Source organism: Panthera tigris, chromosome A2 (genome assembly GCF_018350195.1).
Source record: "Panthera tigris isolate Pti1 chromosome A2, P.tigris_Pti1_mat1.1, whole genome shotgun sequence".
Lineage (NCBI taxonomy): Eukaryota > Metazoa > Chordata > Mammalia > Carnivora > Felidae > Panthera > Panthera tigris.
In genome coordinates this window covers 165,831,722-165,851,351 of record NC_056661.1, presented here as the reverse complement: position 1 = coordinate 165,851,351, position 19,630 = coordinate 165,831,722, and the positions used below count along the sequence as shown (strand labels likewise).

The window sequence follows — 19,630 nt, the reverse complement described above, 5'->3', positions numbered from 1 at the left end:
CGGTGCCATCTGTGATTTCCAGCATCCCCCCGGGATCTTAGAATGCACCCCTCAGGGACAAGGGGGGACAACTGTTGTAAGGCATGTGCCTACATACGCAACCAGGAGCAGTGGCAGGGGTGTGTACCTACTACGAATACACCACCTAACAGTAAATGCACATTTCATTTATTTAAAATGAGGTTTGGCAATCCTAAAATGTATATGGAACCACAAGAGATCCCGAACAGCCAAAGCAATTTTTGAAAAAGAAAAGCAAAGTTGGATGCACCGCAACCGTGTGACTTCAAGTGACATAACAAAGCTGTAGTCGTGACCACAGTCCGGGGCCGGTGCAGACGCAGACACACAGTGCGACAGAATGGAAAATCCAGACTGAGGAAAACCCACAATCGTGAGGCCAATTAATCTTCAAGAAAAGAGGAAAGAATGTTCCATAGGAAAAAGTCCCTTCAGCAAGTGGTGCTGGGAAAACTGGACAGCCACGTGCGAAAGAATGAAACGGGACCGCTTTCTTACACCATACACGAAAATGAATTCAAAACGGATTGAAAACTGGGGCACCGGCGGGGCTCAGTTGGTTGAGCATCCAACTTCAGCTCAGGTCATGACCTCATGGTTTGTGAGTTTGAGCCCCGCAGTGCGCTCTCTGCTGTCAGCTTGGAGCCCGCTCTGGATCCTCTGCCCGCCACCCCCACCCCCACCCTGCTGCCCCTACCTGGCTCACGCTGTCTCCCTCAAAAATAAGTAAAACGTAAAAAAACAAAAACAAAATGGATTAAAGACCTAAATATAAGACCTGAAACCATAAAAATCCTAGAGGAGAACATAGGCAGCAATGTCTCTGTCATCGGCTGTAGAGATGTTTTTCTAGATATGTCTCCTGAGGCAAAGGAAACAAAAGCAAAAATAAACTATTGCGACTACATCAAAATAAAAAGGTTCTGCATGGCGAAAGAAACAGCAAAACTAGAAAACAACCTACAAATGGCAGAAGATATTTGCAAATGGCTTATCTGATAAAGGGCTAGTGTCCAAAATATATGGAGAACTTACATAAGTCAACACCAAAAAACCCCGAATAATCCAGTCAAAAGACGGCACAAGACATGAACAGACATTTCTCCAAGGAAGACATGCTGACGGCCAACAGAAACGGAAGATGCTCATCATCACCGTCAGGGAAATGCAAACCGAAACTGCAGTGAGACATCACTTCGCACCTGCCAGAATGGCTGAAATCAAACACACGAGAAACAGCAAGCGTTGGCGAGCGTGTGGAGAAACGGGAACCCTCTTGCGCTGCTGGTGGGAATGCAAACTGGTGCAGCCGCTCTGGAAAACAGTATGGAGGTTCCTCAAAAAGTTAAAAAAGAGAACCACCCCAGGACCCAGTAATTACACTACTGGCGGTTTACCCAAAGAACACAAAAACACTAACTCAAAAGGATACACACACCCCTGTTGACTGCAGCATTATTTACAATAGCCAAATCATGGAAGCGGCCCAAGTGTCCATCAACTAATGAACGGATAAAGATGTGGTATATATACACAATAGAATATTACTCAGGCATGAAAAAATGTAATCTTGACATCTGCAACAACATGGATAGATCTAGAGAGTACAATGCTAACTAAGCAAGTCAGTCAGTCAGAGAAAGACAAATACCATAGGACTTCACTCTTATGTGGAATTGAAGAAACAAAGCAAATGAGCAAAGGAAAAAAGAGAGAGAGACGAGAGACAAACCAAGATACAGACTCTTAACTACAGAGAACCCACTGATGGTCACCAAAGAGGAGGTGGGTGGAGGATAGGGAAACAGGTGATGGGGATTAAGGATGCACTTGTGATGAGCACCGGGTGGTGTGGTGTTGAATCACTACATTGTACACCTGGAACATATTACACTGTGTGTTAAGTAACTGGGATTAGCATTTAAAAAAATCAAATGAGGCTTGGGTATAGATTTCAGTGTTTATGGCCAAATGGGATAAGGGAGTAGAATGAGGTAAGAAGAAATTACAGAGATTTAGGAAACTAGCAGAGAGAGTGAGGATTACAGAGTTAATAATAATAATAAAAAGACCGCTGAAAAAATTATAAAATGCCTAGTTGTGCAACAAATTGAGTCTAACATTAAATCGATACTTTTGGGGAAGAACGATCTGAATCACCGTGTGTGTCTTTACACGTGTGTCTGTGCATGGGTATGAATTGTGTGTTTATGTGTGTGTGCGCGCACGTATTTGTGTGTAGATATAGAATCGGTCGAGTCTCATGACTGCTTTATGTGAAAAAGTGTAGCCTATATTTTCAAAAATGATTATAAGATGGCATATGCAAATGAAAAATTTATACGCGTAGGTAAAATGACTATCACGTGTAATTAAAATTTTCTAAGAGAAAAAAATCAATAATTTCTGATTCGAAAGCCGTTATTACATTAGAATTACTAAGAATTACTGTCAGTGTGCAGAGTAGAGAAAATAGGCCGAGAACCCCGTTCGCGGACTTGAGAGCGAGTGACCCCTGGAGAGATGGCGGGTGTGAGGAAGGCGGAGGACGGCGCTGGGACAGCTAACTGGCCAGAAGACAGGTGTACCGCGGTGAGCAGCAGGCAGCCCATTATCTTGGTCGGTGGACAAGGACTTTTAAAGACTAGATGCAAAGCTCAGAGGAACGGAGAGCCGGAAGGGAGGTCAGCGCCCTCAGAGGAAAGGGTCACTTGTCCAAGACAAATGGAGGTGGCACATACTCTTCTTATGCAGTAACTTTGGGAGTTGTAGCCGATTGGCCGTCCCTCCTGTCCAGTAGATGGTGCTGAAGAATGCACGGCGTTTCTCGTGTCCACCCCGTACGCCGATGTGGGCAGGGGGCTTTCACCGGGACTGTCCCATTTCCCTAAATGTGTTTTGCTCCTCAGTTCACGCTACAACGTGCATCGTTGACTCAGAAAATAGTTTTTTCTTATATCGAATGGCGGATTCTCCCTCTACAGCCCCCGCCCTCCCTCTGCCCACCTCCACTTGGGCAGCCAGCAGGGGCTGCTGTGGGCCCCGCTCATCTGCCAGAGCCACCCTGCACCTATGTCCCCCGTGGGCCTGAGAGGACCCCTCCCGTGGGGCCGGGCAGCACTCGTGGTGCATCCCCCCCGGCGCTCAGGCTGCCCTTGCCCTACAAGCTCCTCCCTCCATCAGTGGTGCGGTCTTGTCTTCGAGATACAGGGTTTTAGGGTTATTTACTCACACGTTGCATTTGGTGTTGTCCTGCTCCTGAGCACAAATCAGCTGTGTTTTCTTGATTAAATCCGAGACATAATGCCATCACAGTCAGCCAAGGTCCCAATTTTCTTTCGCACACACCCGTAACTATGTCGCCTGGACCAACGACCTGAGTGATCGGAAAGGGCCCTGGGAACATCCAGCACTGTCCTGTTTGAGGGCCGAGCCTCAGTGCACTTACCTCCAGGACCCCTGTACAGTTCCGGGCGCTCTCAGAAGCCCCCCAGCCAGGGCGCAGCTGAGGAAGGGGGGGTTTACAAGATGCACAGAGACAGTACCTCACCCGAGAAGGTCAGATTGGGAGTCGGATAAAACCAGGAAGCACGTCGTGAACATCAGCCTCTTCCCCCAAAGCACAGGACTGAGGTCACTTATGCTTTACACACTGAAGGCGCGATAACGACGGGGAGAAGAGGGATCCCTCTATACGGTAAAAAGTAATTTTCTATGGAGTGCAGGCTAAAAAGAAACAAGTAAGTGTGGGAAAGATCTAAATAAATGTGTAAGGGAAACTTCCATACATAATGATTACAGGAAAGTGTGACTGTGAATTCTTAGAGATTTAAAGCTCACCTCATGTCAGAATGCCATAGTCTCATACAGGACACGCCAGCAAAAACAGTATGGACTATCAGGGTGCTTGGGAGGCTCAGGTGGTTAAGTGTCTGACTCTTGATGTCGGCTCAGGTCAGGACCTCACAGCTCGTGAGCTCGAGCCCCGAGTCAGGCTCCGCGCTGACCGCGCAGAGTCTGCTTGGGATTCTCTCTCTCCCTCTCCGCCCCTCCCCCACTCACACGTGCGTGCTCTCCTGCCCTCTGTCTCTCAAAAATAAATAAACTTTAAAAAATATACACTACCACTCGATCTGAAGCAGGTAACATAAAGATGAACTCAAACAACGTATCGGCACTTATGACGGACATACACTGCCGAGCGCCTGCTGTGTGCTAGGCCTCTGTCAACACAGCTCCACTTGTTCGGGCCCCGCTGCAAGGTCGAGATTATCACTGTCCCGTTACACACGCCTGGAGCCCCAAAGCGCATGAGGGCGGAGCTGGGGTGGGAGCCTGGGCTCAGCCGGCTCCTTCCGCTGTGCGAAGCCTGTCCCTTCTGTATGGGCTTCGATGATGGAAAATTGCTAAGCCAAAAAAGGTAAACGTAACCGATAAAAAAAAAAAAAGGTTTAAAGGGCACCCATGTGGCTCAGTTGGCTGAGTGTCTGGCTTTGGCTGACGTCATGATCTCATGGTCATTGGTTGAAGCCCCGCGTGGGGCTCTGTGCTGACGGCTCGGAGCCCGGAGCCCGCTTCGGATTCTGTGTCTACCTCTCTCTCTGCCCCTCTCCTGCTTTGTCTCTCTCTCAAAAATAAATAAACATTAAAAATTTTGAGAAAAAAAGGTTTAAAGAAAGGGCAGAAACTGCCGTTCCTTATTTTTGAAACTCTCACATTTGGTGACTCTGGGAGGCCCGGGGAGGCCCCAGTAAAACGCAGCGCTGCAGGCCTTCATTTGTACAAAGTTCCTCCTGCTCTTGGAACTCGAAATGCACGGGGTGTGAGAAAGTAAGCTTGTTTCCATTCCTTTACCCTGAGAGATTATTTAAGCGGGTGTCACGAAATGGCCAGACAAAAGTTGTTTTGAATTTAAACTTCTTCCAATTTTATGAATTTCATGGTTTCACTAGAAGAGAAGATCTGTCCCCCACTGTCTGGGTTGGAAAGTCAGTTTACGTTGACCGGGATTTTTCGCAGCATCTCAACCGTTTTCAAAAAGCCCGCGCACGAACGAGCGTCGGGCGTCCCCAGCCTCTGCTGGTCTTCCTGCCCCCGCTGAGTCTCACCCGCGCGCGCGCACTCTGGGGGATCGAGGGCCTTCCCCTACCTTTCCTTCAAAGAATTTTCTCCTCAACTTGGCGTCCGTGGGCGGCACTGTTCTCCTCAGGTCTCGGTACCACTTCCTAACCACGTGTCCCCTCCAGGAGGCCTGGATCCTGGAACACAGGAGTTTGAAATGACTGACTCAGGACAGTTGCTTCGACAGGCGTTTCAAAACTGGGCGAGACCGGGGTGGGGTGGGGTGGGGCCGCGGTCGAGGCGGGAGGCAACATCCCCACGACCTTGAACGTGAATCGTCAAGGCTGGGCTGCAGGACAGCGCATCCCAGGTGGGCCGTGGGGCCCGTGGGCGCAGGGGACCCTTCCTACCTTGTCGCACACTTTACTTTGAACAGCCGCGCTCCGTCGTGAATCACTCTGGTTTGGTACTGATTCTTTCTACAGAGGGGGCAGGTTTTTTTATTTGCGAATTTTTCAAAAGCCTGGAGGCATGCCTGAAGAAAAACATTGAACGTTTTATAAGTAATTACTTATAAATAACATTTTTACTTCGAATGTAATTATAGCGCTCTTTTCTCTCATAATTATGAGACAGTCCAATTTAGATTAGAGCATAAAGGGAAGAAGTTTCATCAGATGGTAACACCTTCCTCATGAAACTCGTTCCAAAAGTGAAATTTTACAAGAATGTACATGCAGCTACATCAAAAACTCCTGCCAACAGCTCGCGTCAAGGGAGGTGACGGCTCGTGCGTGAGGCTACCGCAGTCAGGCCTGGGAAGCGGGCCGTCACTTTGATGTGCCACCAGGAGGAGTGCGTTATACAAACACTTGCGGGTCTTTCGCCGCAGAAGACTCGTGACTTCCAAAACAGGATGAACTGCACTGTAGCCTAAAGTCATATTTCTAACGCTCAGCGGTGGTTACGGATAAAGTAAGTGGTTCTTTTCAGGAGACTTTGAATGAGCGATCGCTACACGGGCGACGCACTGCACACTTTACGAGGGAAGGAGGCGGGACTCACTCACTCTGTGAAACACATGCGAACATGAAAGCAGCACCTGTTTGCGAGAAGACAAAAATGTTTGAAGTTTAAATTGGTTTTCAAAGAGCAGCAGCATAAATGCATTAATTAAAAGAAAAATTCTGAATGCTTAAAAGGTGGGCTGTGTTGTTTCTTTGAAAAATTAAAAAAGCAGATTAATAACCTTGATATTTCTAATATTTAAAGTTGAGCACAGCACAGGTATATCCTCTCGACAAGAAAAACTCCGTGAACAACAATCTGAAACATCAAACACAGGATGATTGCTAGTAAGCCGTTAAAATGAGTGTGTTAAATATATTAGGAAATAGACGTGTTTCCTGGGCAGACCCTGGGAGGGAAGGGGGCTGGCGCGTGGGGAGGGAGGTGCCCAAGGAGGAGACGGGGGAGCGCGAACAAATGTCTTTGCTTAGGGCTTTGTTCAACCGACGGCAGCTTTATTAATTCTAACACACTTCAGTTTAAACAGCAATAAATCCTACACACATACGAAACACTTGTTCTCTCTGAAATGCAGGGAAAGTGCGCTCACAAGAAAGCATCACCTCTCTGTGACCCAAATTCTCCACCGCATAGTGATATTCTGGGCTGTGGAATAAGGAAGAGGGTAGGTGGTTCTTCTGGAAGGAGAACCAGGGGGTGATACCAGGACACCAGCCCCAGTGAGCTGCGAGCACGCGCGGAGGGAGCCCGGCGAGAGGGCCCGCGGCCCTGGCTTCTCCCAGAGAGGAGGAGACGGGCGTCGAGGGGCTCAGCTCCCAGCAGCCTCTAACACTACTCCTGCTGTGAACACTTCCCCGGTTCCCCCCACCCGCTTCCTTCACTCTACTCTTCCCCTCTTAAATAGGAAGAATGGAAGAAATACTGGACTAGATAGAACCCACAAAGTTAAAAAACCTTGACTTGAAACTGACTGCCAATAAGCCTAAACTGGAAAACCTTAGTAACACGGGTCCTCGTTAATTATCGCCATTAATCTAATAGCACCCTTTGGTGTGCTCGATTTTGCATTCTTTGTGGAATATCCGTCAGTGTTTCATCAGCAGATATTTGAGGATCTATGTTGAATAACACTGTACTTCTGTATATTTAAAATAAACTCTTTTTTAATGTTTATTTTGAGAAACAGAGCATGAGCTGGGGAGGGGGAGAGAGAGAGATTAAGAATCCCAAGCAGGCTCTGAGCTGCCAGCACAGAGCCTGATGTGGGGCTCGATCCCATGAACTGTGAGATCATGACCTGAGCCAAAATCAAGAATCAGATTTAACCGACTGAGCCACCCAGGTGCCCCTAAAATATACTTGTAAACGTCCATAAATGTTTGTTATCGGCGAACATTATCTGAGATAAAAGTAAATGACCAAGTGGTGGTCCATATGCTAGAAGTTGGGACTAGATTCCAGCTGACCTTGAACATACTTCCTGAGTCACCCTGGTGTGGGTCACTTGACTTGCTTGTGCCCTCATCTATTAAATGGGTACCATGCCTCCCTCTGGGACGCACAAGATAACCGAGGTCCTCTGAAATCATAAATGCTGGAGGGCATACCAGCTGTTGTTTGTGACTAAGGACAACTCTAAACACAGAACAATAAACGAAGTAAACATGCAAAATGAACACAAGTGTCTGTAACTGTGACCAAACGAAATAAAGACTGAGTGAGAAATGTATAAACAGCAGAATGGAAGGGATGGGCATGGTGCATCCCGTCCCTGCTCCCTCTAAGACACTTGCATAAGCTGTCATTCTTCACACACCAGTCAGCCTCAGTATTTACAGCGTAATTAAAAAAGACGTTGCTGGGGCCGGAAAGACTAGTTGTGGTTCTAGTCACTCTTGCCCCACCAAAATACTAAATTATCCCAGATGATAATTCTGTGGTTTAAGGGCTAAAATCTTTCCCAGATCCCCAGCTTTCATACAGGTAAGATGAGGTCTCGATAGAGAGCTGGAATACAATAAGTATGTTTAAAATAACTTGTGAATTCAAATTAGTAAAGAACAAACGTTTTATGGCTGTGAACTAACTTGTTAACGATGAAACTCATTAAAACAAATTAAGTTTGAGAGTTATGTGCCAGGTAGTGAGGAAAGCCCGAGGTTCCCAGGCTATGAACTGAGAGCCTGCTCTGACTCTGTTTGCTGCATTTTCCAGCAAACCTGCACCTGCTCGGTAGGAAGCAGGGGCAGCGCCCACAGGAAAGCACTGTAGGGCGGCTGCGAGCTTAAAACAAAACGCCAGATCCTCGAGGGGGGAGCGCCCCTAAGTGTGAGGAGATCACAGGAGATTGGGCAGGCACCGTAGGCACAGAAATCTCTACGACGCGCCTCGACTGCATACTGTCTATAAGTCAACCCTACTATGGTAAGGGTTCGTGAATAAAGACATTAAAAGATTTTACTTAAACATTCTTATACAAATTCTTTGGAGATTCAAGTTTTTCTTTTTCTTTTTTTTTCTTTCTTCCTTCCTTCCTTTTTTCTTTCTTTCTTTTTTTTTTTTATGATTTCAGTTCACAAAACAACTTAAAATTCCCCTTTGCTCTCCTTCTTCCTGCACTGCAGGCCTCCGCTCACCCTCTAGCTCGTTTCCGGCCAGGGGAACAGGAGCATTCCTTTTGTACAGACTTTGTGCTTGAGAATATCATTCGGTAAATAAACAAAACTGTTTAATGAGAGTGTTTACCTCTCTCACACACACACTCTAATTAACGGAAGAGAAAATGTGAGTATTTGAGGTCACGTAGGCGGAAGAAATTGGAGAAATGAAGGCTGGGATCTTAAGCTCCAGCTTAGTCTAGTCCCCAAGCCTGCTTATCTGATTTTCCCGCTACACACCTGGGGGCGAAGTTCAAATTCTTCTTTGCAGATTGGGCATGGCTGCGTTGAGTCCCCTTGCATGATGGATCTTTGTTTCACTTTTTCCCATTCCTCTGATGATAGTGGCAATGGGGGAGGTTCAAACAGGCCCAACTTCTGAGCTGAAGTGAAAACAGGAGAAAATGAAGGTACAATACATCCGGAACATAGTACTCGTAATTTAATGACATTGTTCTGCAAACAAATTTGAAAACAAAACATACGGCGTGCTTTCTTCCACCATATGGGGAACGCTGGTCTTCTACGGGTGCTAAAGGTCAACGGTAGGAACGCTTTTATTTACAAAGAACTTGCCATACTTGTGTCATTTTCACAGTATTCTCCACGTAGGCAGGACTGCCATCCGGTTTTCAGGGAGAGAAGTTGAAGAATCTGAAGTGTCCACATGTCTTGGCCAAAGGTTCTCACTTGTCGCCTGTTTTAGGGTTCAGCCTTCAGTGTTGTCTTCTTCCGATTCAGCCCACTTTTTGCCACCGGTGACCTTCACAGAGTGAGTATCAATCAAGTTTCTCCCTTGCTAAAGATTCCTATGAGGCAGAATTACTGTCAGGATGGACTGACCACCGAAGCGATACCTGACAGCCGGCATGTGTTCTCCTGGGTCAAGTGTGCAGCTCATGCCGCAGTGGGAGTCCAGTGCCTCCCCGGGTGAGGGAGCAGGTGCGGCGCCCCCCGCGGGCTCTCCGCAGACGGACAGTGAGGTGTTGCAGCTGGAAACCAGAGTAGGAAGCTGTGCCAGGGACACTCTGAGCACCGACAGAGCGCTCCAAGATGGGAACTTGTGTCGTGGAGACGTGAGCGTCAGCTGGAAGACAGGAAGGGGGAGTGAAGGCCAGCTGGCTGAGAGGAGGAGCTGAGGGAAAGCGGGGGTAGAACACGGGAGGGCCAGCGTGGGAGGCCTGCGCCCACATAGACGGCCCAAGGCGCGGGCCCCCACGCACCTGCTCCTGGGAGGCTGCCAGTGGGGCACATGCCCGGAGGAGTGGTGGCAGTCAGGGGTGGGTACAGGTGGGAGTGCAGGACGGGGCCAGCCCTTGGGGCACATGGAGGAGACCCCCGGCTGTGGGCCCTGCGCTCGCCCCGCACGGCAGTGATCCACATGGGAGCACGGTGATGGAAGGTTCCAGAAGGAGTGGCTCCACAAACTGTCCTTTAGTGTACTGAAAGAATATGCTTCTAAGAACTTTTTTGGGGGGATAATTTTGGGTCTTTTCCTACCAGTTATTAAGACATATTACAAAGCTCTTATTAATTAAAACAGTAAAATACTGGTCCAGAGACAGAAGCCCCCAAATCATAACCCTCTTCTCTCTCCCTCTGTGTGACCGTGGGATCCTGGCACAGGAAGAAGGGGGGTGCTGCGGCTCAGCAAACAACAGGTAACAGTGTGCTGACATAAATGCTTCTGTCAACTGCTGTTCCCAGTACCTTGTGCAAAATAAACTGTGACGAGGTCTAAATGGGAAAGGCAAAACTTTGAAGGTAAATAAAGAAAATGTGGAAAATCTTTGTCATCTCAGAATGGATAAGGATTCCTTAAATCCCCCAAAGCATAAACAATAACAGAGAAAAGCCGATGGATTTAACAGTAATCAGAAGGAATATTTTATTCAATAAAAAATAATACATAAAATTAAAAGAGGTACCAGGCCAGGAGCAGATCTTCTCAGTGGTAAATCAATGAGGGATTAATATGCAGAGTACATAAAGAACACCACCAAATCAGCAAACAGAGACCTGACTGCAATACCAGGTAAAGGCAGTAATGAAACATATGATTTGGGCGCCTGGGTGGCTCAGTCTGTTGAGAGTCTGGCTCTTGATTTCAGCTCAGGTCATGATCTCACGGTTTGTGAGTTTGAGCCCTGAGTTGGCGTCCACACTGTTAGCACGGTGCCTGCCTCGGATTCTCTCTCTCTCTCTCTGCCCCTCCCCTGTTGGCACATGCACTCTCTCTCTCAAACTAAATAAACTTAAAAAACAAAACAAAACATGATTCAACCTTATTAGTGATTAATGAGCAGGACAGTTAAAACTTTTTTTTGCAAATGTGAACAGCTCCTGAAAGAGTATGTCATTTCCTCTCCCCTTTAATCTCCCTTATTTTCCAAGTTGTGAAGTTCTTCCTGATGTCTAATTTAAATCTTTCCTGCTAAACTATGATGATCATCTACTTGATCAAATCCGTAAATTACAGACGCACAACGGAAGACAGTCACTAAGTTATTATATAACATCATACCAAGCCTCTGCATGTTCTTGAGCTACGCCGTCTCCTAGAATACGGCCGGCACCGTTTGCGGTTCAGAGGACAGTGACAGGTGTCCGCTGGGCACCGCTGTGGTGGCAGGCTCCCCTCCACGCTGTGCGGCCGCAGCCCCCAGGCCTCCCAGCACGCCTCCAGCCAGCACACGCGCGCGAGGGCTCCACGCCCCCAGACAAACCTATTTTCCGTGCCCGGCATCGTTTAAAACTCTTCTCTATTTCTAAATTTACAGCCTAAAGTAATTTGAGACTTGCAAAACGCTGTAAAACCAGTATAAAGAATCCTCGTGTGCCTTTTACCCAGTTTCCCCAAATGTTAATATTTTACATAACCCTGGTTCGATGATCAAAATGAGGGAATTCATGGTGATCTAGCAGGTGCCAGTTCGTCTGTATTCCTCACGGATCTCGTTCTTGTCTCACTGAAGTCCTCTTTTTGTCCCAGATCACACACTGCAGTCTGCTGTCCTATCCCCTGCGTCCCCTCTAACCTGGGACGGTTTCTCTGTCTTCATTTGCTCTCCTTGACACTTTTGAAGAGAGGCCCAAAACTGTAGAATGTCCGTCAGTTTGGGTGTGTCTGAAGTGTCCTCATGATTAAATTCACATGTGCATTTTGGCGACGGCACTTTCTCAGAGCACGGGGTTGGGGCGCGTGCTGTCAGCGTGGGGCCCTATGGTGACGGCACTTGGATCACTTGGTCAGGGTGCTGCTGGCACAGTGTCACCAACATGAGGCTGCGGTGTCTCCCTCTGTGGTGAGTGGACACTCTGTGAGGCTGTGACTACATCCTGCGTCTCAACATGGCCTCCCACCGGCCTCGGCATCTGCTGACGCTTGTTCTTACTGTGCTGTTGGCCGGACGGTGATTTTCGAGTTCTGGCCCCTGTCTATAGATTTATTAGTTCCCGTTCTCCTGTGAGAGTGCCTGATTTCCGCCAGTCTGGACCAGTGGATAGTTATCGTATTCTACTATTTTTACTTATTCATCTTTATTTTCTTGCCCAGATCGTCCCCGTAATTTTTAAAATTTAAAAAAAAAAAATTTTTTTTTTTATTATTTATTATTATTTTTTTTTAACATTTATTTTTGAGACACAGAGACACAGAGCATGAACGGGGGAGGGTCACAGAGAGAGGGAGACACAGAATCTGAAACAGGCTCCAGGCTCTGAGCTGTCAGCACAGAGCCCGACGCGGGGCTCGAACCCACCGACCGCGAGATCGTGACCTGAGCCGAAGTCGGACGCTTAACCGACCAAGCCACCCAGGCGCCCCCGTCCCCATAATTTTTAAACTTTAGTACATGCATATATTTCTGTAAGATTATAAATGAGAATAATTTCTGTTCCAGAAAAAAAAATTATACTATTAATCTCAACTAGATTCATTAGCTCTAATAAACCAAAATATGAATGATGAGATGAACTTACCTAAAGTTAATGGTGGTGGTTTTGGATCAAGAACATATTCTTTTTCTGGATCTTCCACTTTAGGGCCTTGTACTGTTGTTTTAAGGCCAGTATCTACTACTGCTTTTGTATTTCTTTTTAGAGACTTGGATCTGGTGTCTCTCTGTTGTGCCTTTGTCTTGGAAGGATCTGCTATTGAAAGATTTCGAAGTTGAAGGTCATGTAAAATGTGATCTTGTAAAGCAACTGCAGTGACTGCTAAGTTATCTTGTTTAGATGAATGACCCTAAAAAGTAGGAAAAAAGCCTTACATGCAGAACGTTATGTAATACATCATTTGGAAGAAAACTTAGCCTTTACTACTCAGCCCTGGCAGCACACTAGACCAAAGTTAATAGTAAACAGTGCTTGACCCATGTCACCTAGGTGCAGGGAAGCCCGGTGTCCCCATTTGTGTTGGCGACATAGTAATATCGTTTAATTACTGAGGTCTTAAATATGAATTAATTCGTCATGACCTATAAAAGTTGCGCATGCCTGAACACATTCTGTTTCACTACAGTAAAATTAGACTCAAGGCAAATCTGGCTTCTGTAATATGAAAGAGACTCTTGCATTTAAGTATGTGCTTTTTTGGTGAAAACTTAGACGAAAACTGCACAGCTATGGGATGCTTTAGTGGGGACTAAGGGGACAGTTCCTCATTGGAGCGAGGTCTTGCAACTGTATTTTTATACTTTCAGATGGCTGAATTAAAATGTATTCAGGAGTAAAACAGTGTTTGTTTACACGCAGTATTGCATACCTTACGTTGTAGCATGCTGAGTCCGGAGAGGCGCCGCTCGGCCCTGTCGGGTTCGATCGTCGTGTCACATCCCCTGAATTCTCCCACCGCAGAGACAAAAGCAACAGGAAGTCAGAGTTAGAGTGTACGTAAACATCTCTTCTGAAGTTTATGGGGAAGGTATGTTTGGGAGCCTGATTGATCCGCGAATGTCTGCCAAAGCACAGCACTGAGCCACGCACCGTGATTCTAGAGAGACTCACACCAGTCACGACCCACTGAGCCCTGTCCTCGAATCTCCAGCTAGTGGGAGGGAGCATATGAATATAAACGAGAACAATCCATTGCTGGATACACCATTGTACGTAAACACAACAAAATTTCAGACTGACGAGATCAGAGAATAGTAAGTGAAGTATCTCTTTAAGAGGACATTTAAGCTGGGGGCTGAAGGACAGATAAGAGGGAAATGAGCACACTTAACACCCCGGGATCGGGAGGAGACGAGGCACTGGGGAACTCGGCCTGTGTTTATTATTTACGGGGGAAAGGGAACCACGAATATCCTGGAATTCAAGGGGAGTCCTATGACCTCAGTCTGTCCAGAACATAGAGATACAGAATACGGGGAACAAACCCGTTGCTGGGCAAGATACTATATCTGAGTTGTAGTGTCCTCACCTTAAAACAGACGTAATAATGCACTCCTTGCAGGGTTATTTTTAGGATTAAATGAGACCACCCTGCAAAGTGTCTAAAGGGCCCTTTCATGCAGAAGATACTCTGTAAGTGGTTATTCTTGCTCCAATTCCCTTTGAAACCGGTGGAAGAATTTGAATTGGCCCTTTTAGTTTTAGTGTTTAGGCAAGGGTCCAGCTTCTGAAGACAAGGGTCCAAAATCCACAGGAATGGAGAGAAACAGTAGTTATTAAAGTCATCTAGGAAATGGGGCCTAATTTTAAGACTAGAAAGCAAGAAATCCAAAATATGTATCTAAGGATCTACACCTGCATTAAATTAGTCGAGAAGAATAAAGTTGCTGTCGAGTGGAAAGTGAGGATACGGGAAACAAAGCTGTGATGTTTCCGAGGCTGAGTGGGGGCTAAAACGCTTCGGAAACTAGAAGGCAGTTTCCGTGCTCGCTTTCCAATCTGGCCTCAAGGCAGGCATGCAAGAAGTTCCTTCCTCCCTCCCTTCTTTCTTTCTTTTTAAATTTTTAAATGTTTAGTTTTGAGGGGGGGAGGGGCCGAGAGAGGGAGGGAGGCTCTGAGCTGTCAGCTCAGAGCCTGACATGGGGCTCAAACTCAGGAACCACGAGATCAGGGCCTGAGCCAAAGTCGAATGCTTAACCGACTAGGCCACCCAGGCCACCCCCAAGCAGGAAGTTTCCATCCAGCCTTTTCATCAGGACAGTGTAAGTTGCAGTAATGGCACAAGGGGTTTGAAATGCTGCGGATCCCTTCCAGAATCTTCTTCTTTCACAACACCTGCACCCTGGCAGAACATAATTTACATCATACTAACGACTCTTTAATTATCACAGCTAGCTATCTACAGCCTACAGTTTTATCTCAAGTGACTGCACCCTAAGCCACTATGATTCACGTCAAGGGAAGAGCTTCTGAAAAGCGTGTACCTTCTCCGCCCCACAGTATCATGAACTTTCCGAGTTAATGATAATATCATTACCGGATAATAAATATCATCAGATATCTAGTCCCACTCCATTTTATAAAGGAGAAAACAAATCCAGAGATCAGTGGCTCCTTCAAGATTACATAATTAATCAGCCTGCAACAATAGGAGGGTTAGAAACTTGATCCTTGCCCAGCTTTAAGAGCCAAAATTAACGAGAACATTCTTTCTTGGTAAATTCCACCATTAACTAGTTAGAAGTGTTAGGGCTTGGTCACAAAAATCTCCACGGTGGTGCCAGAGTGTCTACGTGACCTCAAGCTTATCGATAAGCATGCTAATGGGAAGCACGCACACGAGAGAAGGCAGCCCGACACGCTGCCTCGCTGTTCGGTAGCTGGTGGCCCCCTCGTTGGTGCGACGTGGGGACACGGCGCCGAGGGGGGCAGCAGCGCGCAGACGCGCAGGCTACCGGTGCAGGTGCTCCGTAACAACTTCGCCCTACCTGTGGGCTCGGCTCCCGCTCAGTGACGGGCAGTGTCACCGCTCGCACACACCGGCCGGAGGTTGGGCCCTCCCAACAACGGTCGCGATTAAGTAGGCCGCGCGGGGGACCGAGGGCCTGCGCTGCCCGACGGGGTCCCCGCGGCCGCGCTCCCGCCCCGCGCCGGTGGCACCCGCCCCCGGAACCGACCTCCGCGCCGCTCGCCGTTGCCCAGCAACCGCGGCCGCGGCCGCCGCGCCCCGGCGCGCATGCTCAACGGCCCCGCCCCGCCCCGCGCACAGCGCCGAGTTCGGCGTGCCGGCGGCGGCTCTGCCACGCCGCGCGTGCTCGCCGGCCCGGCCCCGCTCACGGCCACAGCACGCATGCTCGCGGGCTCGGCCCCGCGCACGGCACAGACGTCTCGGTCGCCGGCGCGGCGCTCCCACGCCGCGCGTGCTCGCCGGCCCCGCCCCGCGCTCGGCCACACCGCGCATGCTCGCCGGGCCGCGCTCCTCCCGCGGCGCGCTCGTCAGGGCCCTGGTTGGTGCTCCCCCCCCCCCGCCCCCGCCCTCCTGAGTCCCGGGCGGCTGCTTCCCCGGGCTGCCGGCACCGTGGTTTTCTGCACGTTCCACAGTTCAGCCGTCGTTGCGCAGAGGACTGTCCTGCGCGCCGAGTTCCATTGGCGTCCGCCCTTGCGCGCGTGCACCTGCCGGCCCGACTGCGTCTCCCGCTGCTGCCGGGTGGCGCCCGCCGCCCGCGCCCTCGCCGCGCTCCCCGGGCCGGGTCCCGCGCCCCCTGCGGCCCGGCGGGCGCGGGCCGGCTCTCCGGCGGTGCTCTTGTCTGTGCCTGTGGCTGCTCCGTGGGCTCGGCTGAGCGTCCTCCCCGGTGGGCTGCGCTCTCCTTCCGCTGGGACCTGGAGGGCCCTGGCCAAGTTCGATCGGATGCCCGACGTGAATTTTGTACGCGGGGTGCCGGCCGTTCAAGCTCCGCGAAGTGACTTCGAGCGCCGCGCGTGCGGCGCTGGGCTGCCTCGCGGAGGGCAGAGTGTCGGGCGCTTCTTCGGGGCCCTCGGGCCGGGCCGGGGTCGGTGCCCCGCGGGCCAGCCCCTCCCGGGCTCCCGGGGGCCTCCTGCGGGGCGCAGTTGTGTCCTCGCGCGGTTCCAGTTGTGGCCTGGAAACCTCCGCTCGCTTTGTTTCCCTTTTCTTAACGATGACAGTCGAGTGCCCGAAAACCGTCGTTGCTTACATTTTGTCTGATCTTTTACTTGTTGGAGGTAAGACCTTAAATCTGGTCCCTAAACCTCCGTCACGGCCAAAAGCACAAATTGGGACAAGTTTGTCTTTTTTTTTTTTTTTTTAATGGCAGTGACTCAGTTGTTATTTAAACTTATGTTTGTACTTTTATTGAAATAAGGTTCAGTTCAGAGTACACAGAAAACATACAAAATGCAAATAGTCCTGTTTTGTTGTTTATTTTGAGAGTGAGTGCGCGCCTGGGGGAGAAGCAGAGAGAATCCCAAGCAGGCTCTGCCAGAGCGCAGGCAGGGCTTGAACTCAGAAACCCTGAGGTCATGACCCCGGCCGAAACCGGGTCCCACCAGGCTCCACAACTGAGCCACCCAGGCGCCCCCCTCCCCTTTTTTTTACTTCCCTGAAAGTAGGTCTAAAGAAGTTACCAAGTTGGTTAGAAATCGATCAGGAAAGACCTTTTAAAAGTTAAAATGTTTGCTGTAACTTTGGAATAAATAGTATTCTGGCTGCGAAACAAGGTAATTTGAAGCTCCACTTCAGATCATTGTGTTCTTAGTGGAATTAAATTTTCTAAGCTGGCCACTCCTGTTTGGAAGTTTTAAAAAAATAGCCTAAGGAGAAGCTAAAATTTCTTGAGAAGCCAAATTAGATTCATAGGTGATTTTACTAATCTTTCACATAGTAGTTTAAACTTTTCCAATAAATATTGTCACCTTGAGGTATGTTGCATTAGGGATGGGTCTAGAAGACGAGTAGGGGTCTCTCTGCAGTCCTGAGAGTTTTTCATCCTGTGAATGAGCGAGAGGACCTGTGGAGGACAGAGTTGGAAAGCTTTGGGTTTAGATAGGTAGACCCGAGGTCAAGTCTAGACTTACCTTTTAGGTGTCTGAATTTGACAAGTTACTTCATTTTCCCAAACGGGTCCTTTCTACATAAAGGGGACCTTTGTTCTTCTCACCATCCGCCAGCCCTTCTCCGCCAGCACTGGGGACTCTTCAGTCCCGGGACAGACTGTACCGTATGACCAGCCTGAGCTAGTCAGAAAATCAATGTCCCGGCCACAGCGACGTAGCTGGGACAGGCATATGACCTAGCGAGGACGGTCAGATGGACTCCGTATTTTTGTAGGAGCTACCAGAAAGTTCTTTTAATTTTTCTTATGTAGAAACAAGAGAAGACCTGTCATCGGGTGAGAGCTGCCGCTGCGGGGCCAGTCCGTGAACCTCAGAGAAGGATCACATAGGAAACCGCAGAGATCTGGACAGAGTCCAAGCCCTGGCGACGTAGTTTACGCCCGGAAGCCAGACCTAGTCAGTGTTCTCGCTTACCTGAGTAGATAGGTTTCCTTTATGCTTCAGCCAGTTTGGGTCCGGTTTTCCGTTACTTGTAACGGGAACAATTTGAATGATGACGACGAGTACTGTTAACCGCTTTATGCCCGTGGCTAGATTCCAAAACGTCTTACGGATATGAGCTGCTTGGGACAGTGCCTGCCACTCTCCGTATCCATTTTAAGGTGTCTTTCTTGAACTCCATAAAGTTTTAAGAAAAATCCCCATTAAAAAATATCCCCCTCCATCCAAGTGTTTAAAATCTCACAACAGTCTTATTACCTGCGTGTTTTCCGCCCAAAAGAAATTGGTCTTTTTTTTTTTTAATTTTTTTTAATGTTTATTTATTTTTGACAGAGAGAGACAGAGCATGAGCAGGGAAGGGGCAGAGAGAGGGAGACACAGAATCAGAAGCAGGCTCCAGGCTCTGAGCTGTCAGCACAGAGCCCGACGCGGGGCTCGACCTCACGGACCGTGAGATCATGACCTGAGCCGAAGTCGGACACTCAACCGACTGAGCCACCCAGGCGCCCCAAGAAATTGGTCTTCTTGTTAGCTACGCAGAATACTTTTCTGCAGGCTTCTGTTTGGAAATTTAACCTTGTAACGATTACTTTGTAATTCCTGACAAAAATCACAGCTGACCCGGCTGATGTTTGAAGAAGATGCTGTGGGGAGCGCGTTCCTTATCCCTCCTCCAGGTAGTGAGTTCTGTGCTTGGAAAGAAATGGTACCGCCCGAGTGCGACATTCTCGGATGGGGCTGAGGAACACGCATAAACAACCCGTCTCACTCCTGAAAGGTGCTCTCAGTGATTTCTATTTTAATGTTCTGGCTTTAATTTTGTTTCATCCGATTACAGATGGGCCTGAGCTACTGCACGTAGGCAGAGCGCACGCTCGCGTCTTCTGAAAACCTGGTCGAGCCCCTCTCCGTGCGCTGTTCGGTGCCCTCTGCGAGGGCACTCACAAGACTAATTTATTCTCGAGTTTCTCAAGCATGAACCGAGTGTTCTGGGAGTAGTGTGAAGAGAGAGGACGGTGGAAGACGAGCGACGGCTGGGGGTGTACGTAGATGGGCAGATGTGCTTCGTTGCTGTGCTTAGTCCCGCAGGGGAGGATGTGGGTGCACCTACGGTGCACGGGCTCTGCCTCTGCTCTGCCTCAAAGCAAGCTGCCGTGTGTGACACCGTATTGAAGGGATGTGTGCATAAACACTGTGACCAGAAGGGTGACGGTGCCCGCACGCCTCACAGGAGGGGTCCAGGGACGGAGGCTAGTCACGTGGGAAACGTTTCTATGGAGGGGAATCCAATATCGCCTGTTGTCCGTGGAGGAGACAATGCCGAGAAAGCGTCGACACTCTGGAACGGCAGCCGGAGTTTGTGTGCTGCTTGGGGGTGAGGTTTTGCCACGATC

At 48.8% G+C, this 19,630-nt stretch overlaps 1 protein-coding gene and 1 long non-coding RNA gene across 14 annotated transcripts in view; one reads left to right on the top strand and one right to left on the bottom strand.

Annotated features, from left to right (window-relative positions):
* RNF32 (ring finger protein 32) overlaps window positions 1-15,839 on the bottom strand; it is a 38,431-nt gene extending 22,592 nt beyond the window's left edge. For 2 of the 13 annotated variants that reach the window (XR_006214005.1, XM_015540244.2), the window contains exons 1-7: window positions 15,653-15,836; window positions 13,534-13,613; window positions 12,750-13,014; window positions 9,009-9,151; window positions 6,152-6,184; window positions 5,493-5,617; window positions 5,171-5,279 (exon numbers count right to left, since the gene is read on the bottom strand). Coding sequence is in view for 12 of the 13 variants with exons in the window: in XM_015540244.2 (XP_015395730.2) it covers window positions 5,171-5,279; window positions 5,493-5,617; window positions 6,152-6,184; window positions 9,009-9,151; window positions 12,750-13,014; window positions 13,534-13,548 (690 nt within the window). In the remaining variant the exon portion in view is untranslated. Of the gene's footprint in view, window positions 1-5,170; window positions 5,280-5,492; window positions 5,618-6,151; window positions 6,185-9,008; window positions 9,152-12,749; window positions 13,015-13,533; window positions 13,620-15,652 lie in introns of all 13 variants that reach the window. The other 11 variants (XM_007088201.3, XM_042976373.1, XM_042976376.1 and 8 more) reach the window with 9 other exon arrangements.
* Window positions 15,840-16,506: 667 nt separating this feature from the next.
* On the top strand, window positions 16,507-18,459 carry LOC122236470. The gene is made up of 2 exons (XR_006214547.1): window positions 16,507-16,904; window positions 18,047-18,459. It is a non-coding gene; the product is annotated as an uncharacterized LOC122236470 (long non-coding RNA).
* The last annotated feature ends 1,171 nt before the right edge of the window (window positions 18,460-19,630 follow it).